The 16438-nt window shown below is 40.8% G+C and overlaps 1 protein-coding gene across 1 annotated transcript in view; it reads right to left on the reverse strand.

Annotated features, from left to right (window-relative positions):
- ZBTB10 (zinc finger and BTB domain containing 10) overlaps positions 1–15958 on the reverse strand; it is a 46244-nt gene extending 30286 nt beyond the window's left edge. Inside the window, exons 1-2 of the mRNA XM_029959295.1 lie at positions 15923–15958; positions 15563–15607 (exon numbers count right to left, since the gene is read on the reverse strand). Of these exons, the coding sequence (XP_029815155.1) occupies positions 15563–15607; positions 15923–15958 (81 nt within the window). The remainder of the gene's footprint in view (positions 1–15562; positions 15608–15922) is intronic.
- Positions 15959–16438: the final 480 nt, after the last annotated feature.

A 16438-nucleotide genomic window follows, 5' to 3' on the forward strand; every position in this document is an offset into this window, starting at 1 on the left:
GAGGGCGGCGGGCAGGAGCCGTGGGGCGACCCCACCGGGTGACCCCAGTGGGTTACAGAGAGTCAGAGTTGGTCAGGTTGGAGGGCACCACGGTGGGTCATCTGGTCCAACCTCCCTGCCCAAACAGAGGCATCCCAGAGCACATGGCACAGGGTTGCATCCAGACGGTTCTTGAATATCTTCAGCGAGGGACTCTCCACAACCTCTCTGGGCAACCTGTTCCAGTGCTCCGTCACCCTCACAGTAAAGAAGTTCTGCCTCAGATGGAACATCCTGTGCATCAGTTTCTGCCCACTGCCTCCTCTTATTGCTCGGCACCACTGAGAAGAACCTGGCTCCATCCTCTTGGCACACTCTGTTCAGATACTTGCCCGTCAGGCACTGCTGGGCACTGCTGCTCGCTTGCTTTTCCCTCACACCCAGTGGTGCGAGGGATCATAAAAGGAAAAGCAAGAAAACTCATAGGTCAAGATATGGAACAGCTTAGTAAGTGAAAAAGCGAGAGACAACAGAAGGAAAACAGAACAAGTGATGCTCAGGCAGTCACTGTCCACCCCCTGTGGGTAGACCAATGCCTGCCCAGTTCCCAAGAAAAAGGTGGTTAACTTCCCTAAACACCCTCCTTTCTGTTCCACCCCAGAGCACAATGTTACACAGCGTGGAGTACCGCTCTCCTTGGCTCAGCTGTGTCACCTCCCCACCTCTTTGGCACCCCAAGTTTGTTCACTGGGGTGGAACAGAAAAGGTCTCAATGCTGTGCAACCATAGGTCTGGACCACAGCCCCATCCAGCCTCCTAAGAAGAAAATTAACTCCACCCTGGCCAGACCCAGTACTATAGATAACAAAGTCTCTCAGAGAGGGAGAGTGATGGAATCTTCCAGCTGAAGAAGTGCAGTTTTGTCACTGTTGTGTATGTCATAATATATTCAGTAGCAAAAAAATATATACCCCTGTGTCTTGGCCTGGAAATATGCAGAGAGACTTTACCTGAACTTAAACATCTGAGAAGCCTTTGCAAGAGTACTGTAAAAATTCTGTAAACAGGAATGATTTCTTTCTTCCAAAGAGTTACTTGGAAAAGGAGATATTTGGTAGAACATTAATTTATAATCTGGAAAGATTAAGAAAGTCTTTTTAAAATTCTAGGGGGGAGAGGAGAGGAGAGTCAGTCATGGAGAAACAAAAAAACTGTAAAAGGCAGTATGAGATTTCCAGAAGAGAAAGGTGGTCTAAATCTGGGGATGGGGATAGACTCGTGAAGGGAGAGAAAAGCATTTTTAAATTTGCCGTGCCTCGCTGGGGCACAGGGTGGAGGTAATGATTCATCTCTGGGTCCATTGAAGGGAAGGGTTCCCACGATACAGCCTCCATAAAACACAAAACAGACCCGTACTTCATAAACTTTTAGGTTTGGTGATGTGTCGATGTTTTTGCATTCCTGTTGTACTTGATCCTTGTCTGTTGGCGTTTGTCAGCTGACAAACCTACGTTAGAATTTCTTGCCTGCTTTGTATTGTTTTTAAAGAAATGTTTGGCGATGTAGATTATTTCTCATATGTTTCACTTAGTGCAGATTGCAGTGATTGTACACAGGAAGTTTGCATTAAGAATCCCTGCTGGGATTCACATTTACGAAGCAAACTGCTTGTGGTCTCGGAGAACATAAAGTGCACCCATGACTGGTCTGTTAAAAATGTACCAGTGGGCATCCAGGAATGAACTGCCAAGTACACAGGAGGAATGGTAGGATAATGAGCTGTAGGGTCCTTGTTCTGAAGTGCAAGGAAGTGCTATTTGATTACAGCAGGTAATCTAGAGTGCTACTGGATCAATACGGAATCATAAAATAATTTAGATTGGAGGAAGCCTCCGGAGTTCACTCAGTTCAAAGCAGGGCCAACCTCAAAGTTACAGTAGGTTGCTCAGGGACACCCTTTCAGACTCTCCTGGACTGTTTGCTGAGAAGACCTTTTGCAATAGCTCCTCCCAAATCGTCTCATCATGCTTTTGTTGTCAGCTCGCTATGAGGTATTCCACTGCTGTGCAGCGCTCTCAGGAAAGGGAACTTAACCGAATCATTGTGGCTAATTTGATTCCTCTGTAATGGCCCTGTTGCACCAGAATTGCGATTGCACTGGTCTATTTAATACTACCACTTTACTGAGTATCTTCATGGACACAAGTCTCCACAGGTTGTCCTGACTTTTGTATGATGCTCTTTTTGTCGAGTGATTTGCAAAAATTTACAAACTGCTTAATCTTCATGGCAGAAATTCTCATTTTCAGACTGCTTTTTTGCAAATTAGGTTTTATAAAGTATTCATGATAGGACAAAATATTTCAAAAAACATCTGGAGATGCTGTAGCAAAAATGCGTTGATTTTATAGAAACAATTTGCAGCTTCCTCATCAACTGGTTTTCAGTTTCCCTGTCAAATCCACGTGCTACTAGGTTCATAATTAAAAAATAACCATTGATGTACACCTCCTGGTAATTTTTAACATACCTTTTTCACCCCCAGTCTCTTCAGAGTCAATAGTGTTTACTGCCGAAGTTCATACTTTTGGACAACAGCCAGGATCTCTTTGCTTTTCTGTTCTTTGATGGGACAGTGTAGGAAAGAATTCTTTGGTGGTTAACTGTCCTAGTCCTGTAGATGGCAAATGCAACACTATTCAGTCTGAAATCTAATTCTCCAGATGTAACATGGAGCTTCATTATGTCTCTGGTAGTCCTTTGGTTCTTTCTGCTTCTTTCTCCTGTGTTACAGAAAGGTGCAGAAATCTCCGACTGTTCATTAGGAAAGAATCATAAACTGTTTCAACTTTCTGCAAATGAAAAGCTCGCACGAGATGAGGGAATTTATAATCAATACATTAATGCTATATACACTACTGCAATGTGGCTCCAAATCTAGAACCATCCAACTCTAAACTATGCAGTTGCCAGTCACTGGCAGTACTTTGTGGAGGAGACACAGTCTAGGAAGGTGTCACTTGTCATTTGTTTTTGTTTTGTCCAGTATTTCAAAGTAATTACATGGACATAATACTGTGAAAGGGAGTGAGCATCACATAAAATCCTGTTTATCACTACAGCTGTAAATATATCTGGGGAGAATGATTTATAGAACTTCTTTGTGGTGAATATCATCGCTAATCAATTCCATATTTCATTCTTCTAAAGGCCCATTCTACCAAAACATTTAAATGTGTGTTTGTATATTTTGCCGAATTGGGTTTTCAGCAAACTCCTACACAAAGAATAGCATCTTTTGCTTTTAGATGATAAACCTCTTGTGCAAGACTCTGAGTATTGAATTGTTATGCTTGTTTGATTAATGCCTGTGTGCTGTCCACAGATTCATAGAGTGGTTTGGGTTGAAAGGGACATTAAGGATCATCTAGTTCCAACCCCCCCACCATGGCTAGTGAGCTTGTTACACACATCCAGTGTTTCCTTTGTTGCAGCTGAGGAGAGTATTTGAAGTCTGATGTGTCTCTTACAGAAATTAGTGAGAAATAGATTATGCCGTGAGAGACTTTGCACGATTCCAGTGTATACCAATCATAAGCATTTTCAACAAAATTCGACTGATATGAACAACACATTATAACTGGAAAGATTTTGGTCCTGAAATTCCTGTTGTGACCTAAGGAACACTTTCCTGATGAGGCTGACTCTTCCAAGATAGCTTCTGAAACCCATGGGTTGTTGCAGAGCACAACTCTGCAATGACTGTTCATACAGTAAGGAGGATTTTTTTGAGAGAGTTCAAGTCTCACTAATATGATTTTTGTCTTTATGGATATCTATATTCCTGGGCATATGAAAGTTTTAGTTCACATACTCCTGCATAGTGAAGGATTTTTGAAGCTAAAAGTTCACTGATAGGAGAGAAGGTGCTCTTGTCTCTCAAGCAAATTCATTTCTCTGCAAAATAGGCTCATCTGCTGTGGGGATCACACCGCAAAGTGAGTGTATCAGAATTGAAGCCTTATACCAGGGCAGAAACAAGTGTACATTTGTCCTGATATGGCAAAAGTAGACAAATAGATCCTGGCAGAAAATAAATAGTATAAACTGTCAGTTTGTAGTTTGAACGGTGCTGCTGCACAGAACAAGTACCAGCAAGAGAGTACAACAATCGAAGTTCATGAGGAAGGACTCAGAAACCTTGATGCCATCCTTAGTCTGCGGTTCTGGTTACGCTGTGTGCTCAGGTGTCACTGAAGTAGACATACCAAAGCAGGTTTTGGTGGCACGGGATCAGCTGCTTAGGGAGCACTGAGTGCCTTGGGAAGGCTTGTGTGTGCTGGGAATTCATTTCTGTCCAACCTGGCACAGGCACATCTGGTCATGTTATGATCTTTGTTTCCAGATTACAATTGGAGAAGACTTGAAATAGTAATTCTTGATAGTAAAAACTCTTAAATTTGTAAATGTCAACAGAATGTTTGGACTAAAATTGGTACCTGTTTCTGAGGTAAACTGAATTTGAATGGAGTCTATGCAGTAATTCTTCTTGGAATCGGTTTGTGAGGTAAATCACAACTTTTTTCAGGTCGATTACTTATTTTTACACAGTCATACCTTGCATACTTTGCACAGTCATAATACCTTCCTAACCACTCCAAGTTTAAGAAGGTATTATGAATTAAAACTTACCATCCATTGTCTGATACTTCTTCCTTCACATGCTCTTAGTACACAGCAAACACAAGATAATGTGCCTTAATTTAGCCCACAGTGGAAGAATTTTCAGTGTAATTGCATTAATTTCAGTGTAATTGCAGTGTAATTTTGCTGCAGAGTAAAATACACACGTGGACAGGTGTTGTCCATGTAAGATGCTATAGCTTGTGCTTACTTATGAAGCTGTGGACAGATACTGTGTTCCAGTCCTAACTGTGCCATTTGAAGATTTTGCCAGTTTGCTCCTACGTGCTTCCTCTTTGATGCTGCAGTTACTACTGCTGTAGCTCTGCTGGTAACAGTGGTAACAGGGTTTGTTTAAGAGCACTTTCATTTCCTTCAGGCAAAGCAAGCAGGTTGGTTTAAACCCTCTTTGTTGACTAATCCATTTGACTTGTTGGAAGCACACGAGGGAGCGCTTACTTAATTCCTTCTGCCAACAGAGCTGCGGGGGTGGAAACTCTCAGCAGAGGAGTGGTAAGAAACAACTGGAAGAATGATAATGTCAGCGACCGGCACACCTGTCTGCGAGCTGAGTGCCAGCACATGACTGAGTCTGCCTGCACTGTGGGTATTGTAGCTCTTCCAGACAGGTCCATGCCTTTTCTGTTACACATTCCTGGCTTAAGTCTCTTTTATGCTAACTAGGTACTTTTATATCTCTCTGGCACTACAAAACAATTTGAAAGCATCCAGAGGTGTTGAAACCTTCTTATTCAACAAAACAATGTCAAAAGTTGTAACAGGTGAATATCAGTGACTAGTCTTGCAGAATTAAATCCATCATTTTCCTGTCCAGAACCTGAGCTATTCCTTTTAAGGGTGCCAGATGCACGGGCAGCACCTGGATGCAGGGTGGCACTGCTGCCCCTCATCCAAGAGATGGTGTGTTTTGGGACTGTGTCACAGTGATTTCACACTACTGGTGAAAGTTCACAGAGTGAGGTCAGCTTTCATTCCCAGTTTGCACATTTTCTCATGGTCATCAAGTGCATGACTTCCCATTACTCTTAAATCTAGAGGTGTCCAGTTGCCCATAGGCCTCTGAGAGGACTTTCGTCTACCTGGCTGTGAATAGGATGTCCTTGCCAGCCTCTTTCTAGGTGTGTCCTTTCTGTTGTAGAGTTTTCTCCTCTAGCTGCATCACTTTGCACTTCTTCACATGGTTGTGTTTTGTTGTTTCTTTTTTTTCCCTTTTCTTTTATTCTACACATGGACAGCACTGCTATTTGTTTCAGTCAGGTACCTGCAGCCTAAATGGTTGTTTTTTCCAGTGAAGCATTTGAGCATGTGTTTACCTCTAGATAAGTGTGTTTTCATGTGCTTCCGTAAAGAGAGTACATAGGATTTTGCTAAAAAGATTATTATTTTTCTGAAGTAGGACTGGAAGTGCTGATCAGAACCATACAGCAGGAGGTGGAAATCTGCTCACTCCTTGGGACCAAGTGCTCAGGTGATGAAGGGATTTTTTTTGTATTCCTATGGCTACAGCTATGACCAGTTAGCCTTATCAAATGCAAGGCATTTCCTCTCTTAGCTTCAACGTCTTTTAAAGTAATGTAGCATGTTTCTACAGAACATTTTTTATTCTGTCTTATTGACAGCTTTCTGATCCTTTTGTCTGTTTTTGGGTTAGATGTCTATTCTGAATGGTGATCAGCTCTGAAAGCATCTGGATTTTGACCTTTACCTGACTGAAAAAATAGTACATTCTTGCTCTTTCATGTATTTTGTTTCTTTGATGGGCCTTCATAGTAGTCCTATATTTTTCAGTCTTCAAATATGCTTTATCAGGCAGTGAACTAGCCATGAAAGTTACACTCTGATCAAGAAGGGAATGAAGCCCTTCTTCTGGTACTTAAACAACTTTACTTTCCCTGTGACTTTGATCAGTGCCTGTTTAGTCAGGTTACAGCCTCCTCCTAACACTGCTGACTTTGGGTTGTCTAGTGTATCCCTCTCTTTTTAGCCAACTTTCCAACTCTTGTTTTTCTAGATGATCTTACACATTTTTCTTATTTTTTTAAGTGTGACAGTAGGCTGATGGTACTCTTTGTCTTAAGTTACCAAAGTTCATAGAAGGCATTAAGCCTTCATCATATTAATTACTGAGAAGTCATTAAGAGTTATCATAAACCGCAGAATCTCAACTGAGTGGACTTAGTCCATGCAGTGGTGAACAGGAGTGAAACTTGAAAATTTTGCTTATTAAAATGTCCTCCTTGTAGGACAATGTTAGTGAATCCCTGTTTTGGGAGAAGTTGAAGAAACAACACGAACCAATTTATTGTGGCACACTTTGCTAATCCTGCAATTCTATGCAGCAGTCATAAATCTAACTTACATTTGCTGGAGGAAATTCAAATGATTACTTAAAATGTTTTATACAAGATATCTTTAATCACTCAAAAAATCAAATTTAAACCAAAATTCCTTAAACTGAGGGAAATCTGCCAGCAAATATGCTAATGCCAGTCCGGTAAGAAACAGGGTTAGCACTCTCAAATGTTGTTACTGCTGTGCATTTATAGGATGTTATTTCCCCAAAGTCACCAGCTGCACTGTCTCTGAGTTTACCTTGAGCCCAGGCAGCCAAACCCCTGGGAGAATGGGAGTGGGCTCAATGCCCATTTTGACACTCCGTTTTGTCCTTACAAAGGTCCCCTGCCCACTTGACCAGCCATTCCCTGACCTAATGCTCCTTTTTTCTTTTTGCAAAGCAGGCTGGTGCAAGCAAGGGAAGGAGTCCACAGCAACACTGCCTGCCTTTGCATTGCCCTTGTGACATCCTTCTTGCTAATGTTCATTTCCCTAAGGCATCAAAACCCTCAGCTGTGCCAACATGCTTCTCTCCACACACAGTGCTACAAGGGGTTCCCACATGCAGTGTCAGTGACCTTACACACCTATTGCATTCCCCTATCCAAATTAGAATCACAGTAGAAGTACTCATGGCCACCTCAGACACCCGCTTTAGGCCTGGGAAAGTGTTGCCTAAATATTAGTGACTGTTCCCTTCGCCATGGCATGGACTTGGAGTGTGTTCCAGAAGCATCAGCATCTCAAGTGCCTTTCTGAAATGTTCTTGCTCAACATCCTTTGTTTTCCTTCTCTTCCCCCTTTTCATGGTATGGACAGGCAGTGGTTCTAATCTACTAAATCTTAACAGCCTTATGTTGCTATGGGGAACATTGTTGCCAAATGGGTATTTCAGAAAGGCATCTCATTTTCACTAGGAACTCCTCCCCCCTCCCCTGGCCATTTTTAAAAAATTACTAAAATGTAAACTCTGATGCTTTGTGAAATCCTGGTTTAGTCAGGAAAACTTCTGGCTTACCTCTGAGTAACTACTAGGTTTTTCTGGAAGATGTAAGTAAACTGGAAAACATTTAGTTGTTTTTGTGTGCAAGAGAATGGATGAGGATATTAGTAGTATTGAGATTAAATCAAAGTGGCGACTTCTAGAAAAGACTTGCAGACGCATCTATATGTGTGGATTTTCAAAATTACGGTTGGCATCTTTGTAATAATTTGATTTAATCTAGGGAGGCTACATTTTCAAAACCAGGTGCTAATGCTAAAGCATTATAAAATCATTACTACATCAACACTCATATCAGCAGTTCAATTGTGTTTTCAAGGACATCACATAAACATATCAGCTCTTGAATCAGAAATCTCTACAAGACAGAAGAGGTGCTCACAGAAATTTGTTTTGAAGAATTTGCATGTCCACTGCAGTTTCTAGGTATGAATGCACAAACCCACAGTCCATTCAGTCCACAGCTTGGGAACAATTCTGGGTTTCTTGCTGATACACAAATAGGAGTTCATGAAGCCAGCAATGTTTAATCATCCCTGGCCAAGAGACTCCTGGCAGAGCTGTACTGCCCCATTCTCATATTTCTTACACCTCTTGGTTAGACAGCAACTACACACTATTTCTGCAGGAGATTCTTGGCACCAGATATAGAAAGGTTGTAGCAACTCTCCACAAGACCAGCAGTTGTTTAAGCAAGCCTGATGGAGATATATTAATGTTTCTTTTGCATTGACTTATCAACACTGATCGAAACTTGTGATCTCAGTCTGTGTTATTAAGGTGCTGTCATTAGGGAATTGCTGTCTACAATAGTGGTCTCAAAATGTTTAGGTTGTGTACCCCTATCACTAAAAAAATTTGGAGCACACATTTCCAATATACTTGTATTTTTTGTTTATAAATTACATATATGTAATACCATGATATATTAAGCACATTTATAAAACATACGCAAACATAGAAATTAAAGAAGGATAAGCTAATGAAACACATTTTACATTTTATTTATTTATTTATTTATGGTACAAAATGTATTTTCTTGCTGCACCCCAGTGGATTGTCTTGCATACCCCTTGAGTATTTCAAAACCAGTGGTCTAGAAGATGGGCCAAAGCTCAAGGTGAAAAAAAAAGATGAAAATCAAGGAAAAAATATTTACTCTTTGGCCTTAACGTACTCTGTGCAGGAGGTTAAAAACTTTCAAAATCTGGTCCAAGACTATGGAATTAATTCCCTCAGGAGCTAAGACTATTGCAAACATCATGATCCACATGTAAACAAGGTGCTTTAATCTGCCTTTATGACATAAATACATTGCAACATAAACATTAAGGAAAAGCTTCCAAATTATCAAAGCAAATCATCCTACAAAGGTCTCGCCTGGGGCAGAGGAAGGGAGAACAAAGGACATGTTGCTTAATGCAGTACTGGAAAGCAATTGGGTGTTGCTGCAATGGGGTGAGAACGTGAATAGACTAGCGTGTGATAGAAAACTGAATTTGTTACTGTTTCTGCTCAATTAAAAAGCTGCACCACTGTGAATTAAATGTTCATTTCAGGTCAACAGGCATTATATATTCATTTTTTAATTGGGTACTACTTGTTTCAGATTCTTCTATTGTTTTCTTCCTTCCGCAGTGGCATCCTGACTGTGGAACAATGAGTAAATTACTATAAATCATTGGCTCTAACTGAGTCTGGCTGTAAAATAATCTAATGTCTTGAATTCACTTCAAGAGGCTTTCTTGGGTAATGTTTCAGTAAAGCTGGATTGCTTTGTTGGCACAACTCTAAATAGAGATCAATCTTTAAATTGCTTGCTTCCAAAATTAGTTCAAAGAAGTATTCTGAGTGATAAATAAAGTTAATACACAGGGCAGTGAATCCCAACCTTCCTGGAGGTACAGTACTATTTTACCTGAAGGGTGGAGTTTATTTCATCTTTGGTGCCTGGCTAACTCCCCATGTCATTGCATGAGTTGGGACTAATATGGAGTCAAGAATTTCTGTGCCCCTGTGTGTCCTTTGCACAAGGGAAAGTGCTACAGAAGACAGAGTGCACGCTCCTGCCTCGTTTATAGCAAGTCATTCACCCAGGATCTGTTTTCCAGATGCATGGGGGAATGGGAAGAAACCAACTTTATACTTCCATTCAACGCTTTCCTGATTATGACAAGAAAGCAGTCTATGTTTTTGAAGTGATTAGGGCTGGCTAGAAACTTCTGTTCTACGCTGAAAAATGTACTTTCTGGGAAAAAGTTGAAATTTTATGGGCAATTTTTTATTGTTACGATATCTCCATTTGACTGATGTTCCTCTCACTGCAGCACAGGGTTGTCCCTCTGACTGCCCTCGCTGTGTTATGGAAGATGTAGTTTGACGAGCTCACTGTGACTGTGAGAAAGAACGGGGCATCTTGACTTGGAACAACAAACTTTCTCTAACTGTGGAGGTACACCACAATTGAAAAGGAAAGTTTAATGCTGAGATGACTGGAAGCAAAGATTTTTTCAATCTGATTTTTTACCCAGATATTTCCTAATCAAAAGCTTTATAATTTGTATCCTGTGCTTCTCTAGGATGTAAACCTTTAAACAGTCAAATACAGCTATTGATATATTTGAGTATACAAGAGTAACAATTGATGAAAAATACAAGGAACTTGTTTGACTAGTATAACAATAAATAAAACTGTAGCAGAATTTACCTCTGTTAATAGATTCAGAGAATCATAGAATGGTTTGATTGGAAAGGACCTTAAAGATTGTCCATTTCTAACCCCCTTGCCATGGGCCGGGACACCTCCCATTAGACCAGGTTGCTCAAAGCACCATCCAACCTGGCCTTGAACACTTCCAGGCATGGGGCATCCACAGCTTCTCTGGGCAACCAGTTCAAGTGTCTCATCTCCCTCATAAAAATTTGCTTCCTTGTATCCAATCTAAACCTATTCTCCTTGTCCTGTCACTTATAGACCCTGCCAAAAAGTCTCACACCACCTTTTTTTGTAAGCCCCTTTTAAGTATTAAAAGGCCACGTTAAGGTCTCCCTGGAGCCTCCTCCAGGCTGAACAGCCCCAGCTCTCTATGTCTGCCTTCACAAGAGAGGTCCTCCAGCCCTCTTGTCATCTTTGTGGCCTCCTCTGCACCCACTTTAACAAGTTTGTGTCTTGCCTATTGCTAAAGTCTTATCCTTGGTGATGACTAAGTGCTGGCTTCATGTAGGAAATGCTGAAATGTCAGCTTTCTTTGGGATCATAAAACAGGATGAAAAGGGATAATGACACTTCACAATTTCTTGAAGGAAGGGAATCTGAATTTAGCTTGATGTAAACCAAGGTCTTCCTTGATGAGTTTTGCATAAACCTATCACTTAACTTTTCTCAGGTATTAAATGCTTCTTCTGAGGCTGATCTGAGTGAGAAGTAGGGCACTTCAGTAACATTTCCATAACATTGTATGTAATAGGAAGTATACTAGCAACTTGCCTCTTGTCCAATCTCTCATAAATAATGCATGTTTTGTATCGAAGCCAATATTTTAAATCTACAACAGACATAAAAGCCATGAACAAATGTTCATGTGGGAAAACAAAAATGCAAGATTAACTCTGTTAGTATGAACTATTTGAATCTTGAATATATTAAACCTTATTTCTGAACAACTGTTAACTTTGAAAGTAAAAGGTTAAAGTAAAAAATAAGCTGTAGGAAGATGGCAAGTAGACTAAAAGATTTGTGACTAGGAAAAGTATGACGTTCTAGTATTTCTAGAAGCATGTCTGAAGAAATCAGTCAATATTTTTGAGAGTTACCATATGCTCAAAGGGCTGTTACAGAAACATGGCTTCTTTTTTTTTTTCCTTTCTGAAGTTCTTGGCCAAAACATCACCACTAGCCTTATTTAATTATATTTCTCAATTAACAAATGTACTTGATGAATTTTTCTACTCTTTCGAGTGAATTAATTCATATTGGTGCAATGTTTTCAAGACAGAAGTACCTACAGTGAACTACAGTAACCCATGACTGCTCCCGGAAATCTAACCAAAATTCTATTTGGCATAACTAATCTGTATGCCATGTCATTTAATCTGACACTCAATAATAGTAGGATTTTACACAGTGGAAATTTTGCCTCAGACTTCTGAGGAAGAGTCACTGCTCAATGTTCCTGCAAATCTAGTTTCATTTTGCCTTAACTCTCATCTTAAAAAAAAAATAAAATCATATTGTCAAGGTGTATAGGAAATTAAGAACATGCAACATTTCATACTCTTGTTCCCTCATCTACCAACAAAGGTGGTTTCACACTTATTTACCAGGAGGCTTTTGGCCAATATGTGCAACTCAATGAATGCAGATGCAGATTGAGCCCTTTGAGCTGTAACTGAATGCAGCTGCTGTTGGAGATGGAAGCACAGTCACAAGAACATTCTAGTGTTGCAGGTCCTGGAGTGCATCTTAAACCAGGTGGTGCTTATGGGGAGAAGAGGACTTTTTAGCTACTCCCTGCTCCCCTTCCCTTCTACATACACATTTACACATATCCCTGGACATTGTTGTTGATGATGATGATAAATAGTTATTATTTTGGTCCTACTGTCATGTTCAGGAAAAATTGCAAATTTGAGTGTCCTGTTCATACATTCAATGACATGAAGTATAGGTAGATGTTCTGAAAACAAGAAAAGATATAAACAGGCAATGTCTCAGCTGCAGTTTGATCCTTGTGTGTGTTCTTACTCTGCAGTGAATGTGAAGCACCTTCATCGCTTAGCATGTGGACTCACAAAGTTATCATTCAGCATCCCAGTCTGTATCATAGAACAATGCTCACGAGCTGCTGTTTACATAGTTTACAGCAAGTTTTCAGCTCTATGTCTTTAACAAGTGACTGATGTTCCACTGTAATACCCCAGCTAACTTGCCAACAGTGGGCTGGTTAGCCACTGACCTGCACTGTTTATGTTAGCAAGCTTCCAGGCAGCAGCAGCAACTGCTCCTGAGCTGGGAAGGTGTTCCTAGCAACCTTCTCCAGTGTTGTATGATTGGGTTACAGGGTTCACCTGCAGGTTCTGGAGGTGCTGTTAACACTGTCAAAGTTTCTGGACAGTGGAGCTGCACTTCTCTGAGGTTATGACCCTATACCAGAGCTGGGAATTAGCATGGACAAAAATCTCACAACTTTCATCTGATGTCTTCAGTCCGTCACATCACCAGCAAACCCATGTGACTGAATCATCAAAACTTGCCTTCAGAGATCAGGTATTATTACTGACATGACCTCTTCATGTCCTGGATGTCTGATTTAAGTACTCATGAGTTACCAGGGTAGCTACATGCAGGAACAGATCAGCCTCCTATTCTGGATCTGTGTGAGGCAGTAGGGAGAAGAGAAGTGTGATGAACCTGCAGAGTGTGTCAGCAAACACCGGTGGACTAGGAACCTTCTGCCCTGGGATCAGCAAGGGTAGATAAGCTGTCTCACAAAACTTACTGTGCACTAGCTGCTGGGCAGTTCGGTTAGGGTAGATGCTTGATACTCTGTCAGGGTAAACTCTGCAAAGAGGAGGTTCCCTTGGTCCATCACTATGGAAAGGAGGTATTTTGCATGGGAAGAAGGCAGGACCTCAGCTGGAAAGAAAATATCTTCCCTTCCCTTCCTATTTTTCACTGTGGGCTCTTGCAAAATGTCTTCAGCAAAGCTGGCGAATTACGTTTTATCTGTGGCATTCAGCTTCTGGTCTCCACTGGGAGTGTCTGGCCTGTGGAGTCACAAAAAAAATGCCCTGTCTTTCAAGACGAGTTTTGGCCATTGAATTAGGTCACATTTGGTTCAACACTTTTTAGGTAATACCACAGACTAGAAAAACTTCTGTATGAAATTCTCCCTCAACCCCCTTGTGCTAGCATTTCCTTCAAGTAACGTGGCGACCTGGGGCAGGGAGTTTCACCTAAGCTGGCTGTAGACTTGGTGTGTCTTACCCCTGTAATTCTCTGTCTTTGGTCTTCTTGTTTCACATTCTGGCATCTGTGACACTCCTTAGCATTGACTAGTTTCTGCTTTTTATCTTGCTCACACCTTTGACTGTTGAATGGAGCTGGAGAAAGTCCAGACTTACTCCTGAGTGCCTAATTCTTCAAACCCAATCCATCTTTGCAGGTTTAGTTTTGGCTTTTATTTTTGGCTAATGAAGATAGTGATACCAGCATTGCTCATGATGCTTGTTATCTTCACAAAATTGTTTCTATCTTTCTTCTGCTCTTTTCCAAGCGCTTTCTTTTGTTTTCAGTCTTCCATTGTGCACATGCATTTTGCTGCATTTTTAGCTGTTATTCATCCTTCACTGACTGATTTCTTGTTCTGTTTATTGCCTATGTCACAGAATTTGTCCTTCTTATTTTATTGGATTGTTCTTGTCCCATATCCAGCAAAATTCCTCTTATAAAGACTTCAACAGGCAGAGTCAGCATAATAGTCTCGGTAACAGTCTGTCCCCTGCAAGGGATCCTGGGACAAAGATCTTTGTCAGGAAGCGATTCTTGTGTCCCAGCTACTCCAACAGTTGAGTGACTCCCCAGACACCTTCTCAGTTTTGTGGCCATCTCAGTTCAAATGCAAAGATGCATCTGGCATATGTCCTGTGACAGTTTTTTTTCTTCCATGGATGAGGTCTTTTACACCTTTCCTTTTTTCAGAATCTTGTACTTGAAAAAATTAAACTTTATTTCTGTGTGTGCATCTGAATCTTTTCTGCTTTGTCTTTATCTTCCTGATCCAGGGGGATGATGAACTCTTTCATTCCCCAAGAATCTGTCATAAACTGAACAACCATTGCATAATCTTCCTTCCTTCCTTTTCAGGTTGGAGGCTTCACAGTTTTCAATGTTTCTTCTGTGCCATTTCCTCTCAGAAATCCCCTTGAGCAAGACTCTCTTTAAAAATATTTTACTGAAGATGTGATTGCATCTTCTTTAGAGCACTTCCTTAAATAAATTTCTCATTTATTCATATCCTTCTCAATCTTTCAACTGTTACCCTCTGTCATGGCCTGCTTATGTCCACCTTTCCCTTAGCTGCATAGTGTTTTTTCTCATAGATCACATCTTACATTTCTGACTAGTCCTTCTCAATGACCTGCACCGGTGAATCTTTCTCTGTGTGGTTATCTTCCCTCTCTTGTACTCCCTTCACAGACATTCCTCTAGTATAACTCATTCCAGATTTTCCTCAGGCTATTTTATAAGCTGTTGGCACTTGAGTCTTCTTTCTTTTCTGTCATTCATATAAGCTCTTCCACATCTTTTTAGTTATTTTTCACAAAACATCTGGCTTTCCTAAGATCTGCATGCCATAACATCCTTAGACAGTTAGCTGTTGTAGCACCACTATCCATAAGACATTTACACATTGAATATCCTGCACTTGAAGTAAAATGTTGGCATGATTTGCAAAGACTTTAATTTTTAAACTTGTAAGAATCGAGCTGTGGTCCATTGTCTACCACTGCCATTATCAGTATGCTATTTCTGGCAAATACCTTGACAATGACGTCAATGATGTGCTCATCAGCTGTGTCATGTTTCTGAATAGAAGAAGTTAGAACTTAGAGAGAGCAAGTAAATTTTTTCCACATGCAATCACAGAACAAACTCTGCAAATTGTGCAGTCAAAACGGGGTCAGCTAGAGAGGTTGCCCAGGGCCCCGTGACTGGCCTCCAGCTGGGGTTTGTGCCTCCTGTCACAGCCCTCTGAGCCCAGGTTGTGACCAAGGGACAAATCTGCATCCATCAGTACAAACTTTTATTAGAACATTAGTGTATACAACACTGGGTTCTGGTCTTTGCTCTAACTTTTTCAAGTCACATTTAGTAGCAAAATTTTATCCATTTGATGTTACCTGCTTCTTGTAAATTTGTGGGGTGTTTTTCCCCATAGTTTCTATACTTGTATTTAGTGTTGTCTTTTCTTGTCCTCATGAGCCTGTCTGGCTATGGTGAGTACTCTGCTAATGACACCAAAGGATCAAGGTGATTTTCCTGGTACTGAGAGACTCCTGACTAGCATGTGGGACATCCACATACACTGATGGATAAATTACAGGGCTAACAGGACAGCCGTGCCTCACTGGAACAGTACATGGGGTCAAACAGAACTCTGTAAGACACTTTGAGGGCAGTAAATGACTTATTTAGGCAACTGAATTGAGTCCCTATTACTAAACCGATGTTTTTCAACCCTTCCCACTAGCTGAAATGACCACAAACATTTTTTTCCACAAAATAACTGTTTTCCCCCCACTCTAAGTGATATTACTAGTCTATATTCAGCACGTCTAGATTTTCTTTGCAACGTCCGGACTGTAACTGCAGATACCACATCAACCTATCTGAAGTTCTTGCAGAAAGTAATTTTA

Source organism: Manacus vitellinus, unplaced genomic scaffold, assembly GCF_001715985.3.
Source record: "Manacus vitellinus isolate BGI_N305 unplaced genomic scaffold, ASM171598v3 scaffold_1_pilon, whole genome shotgun sequence".
NCBI lineage: Eukaryota > Metazoa > Chordata > Aves > Passeriformes > Pipridae > Manacus > Manacus vitellinus.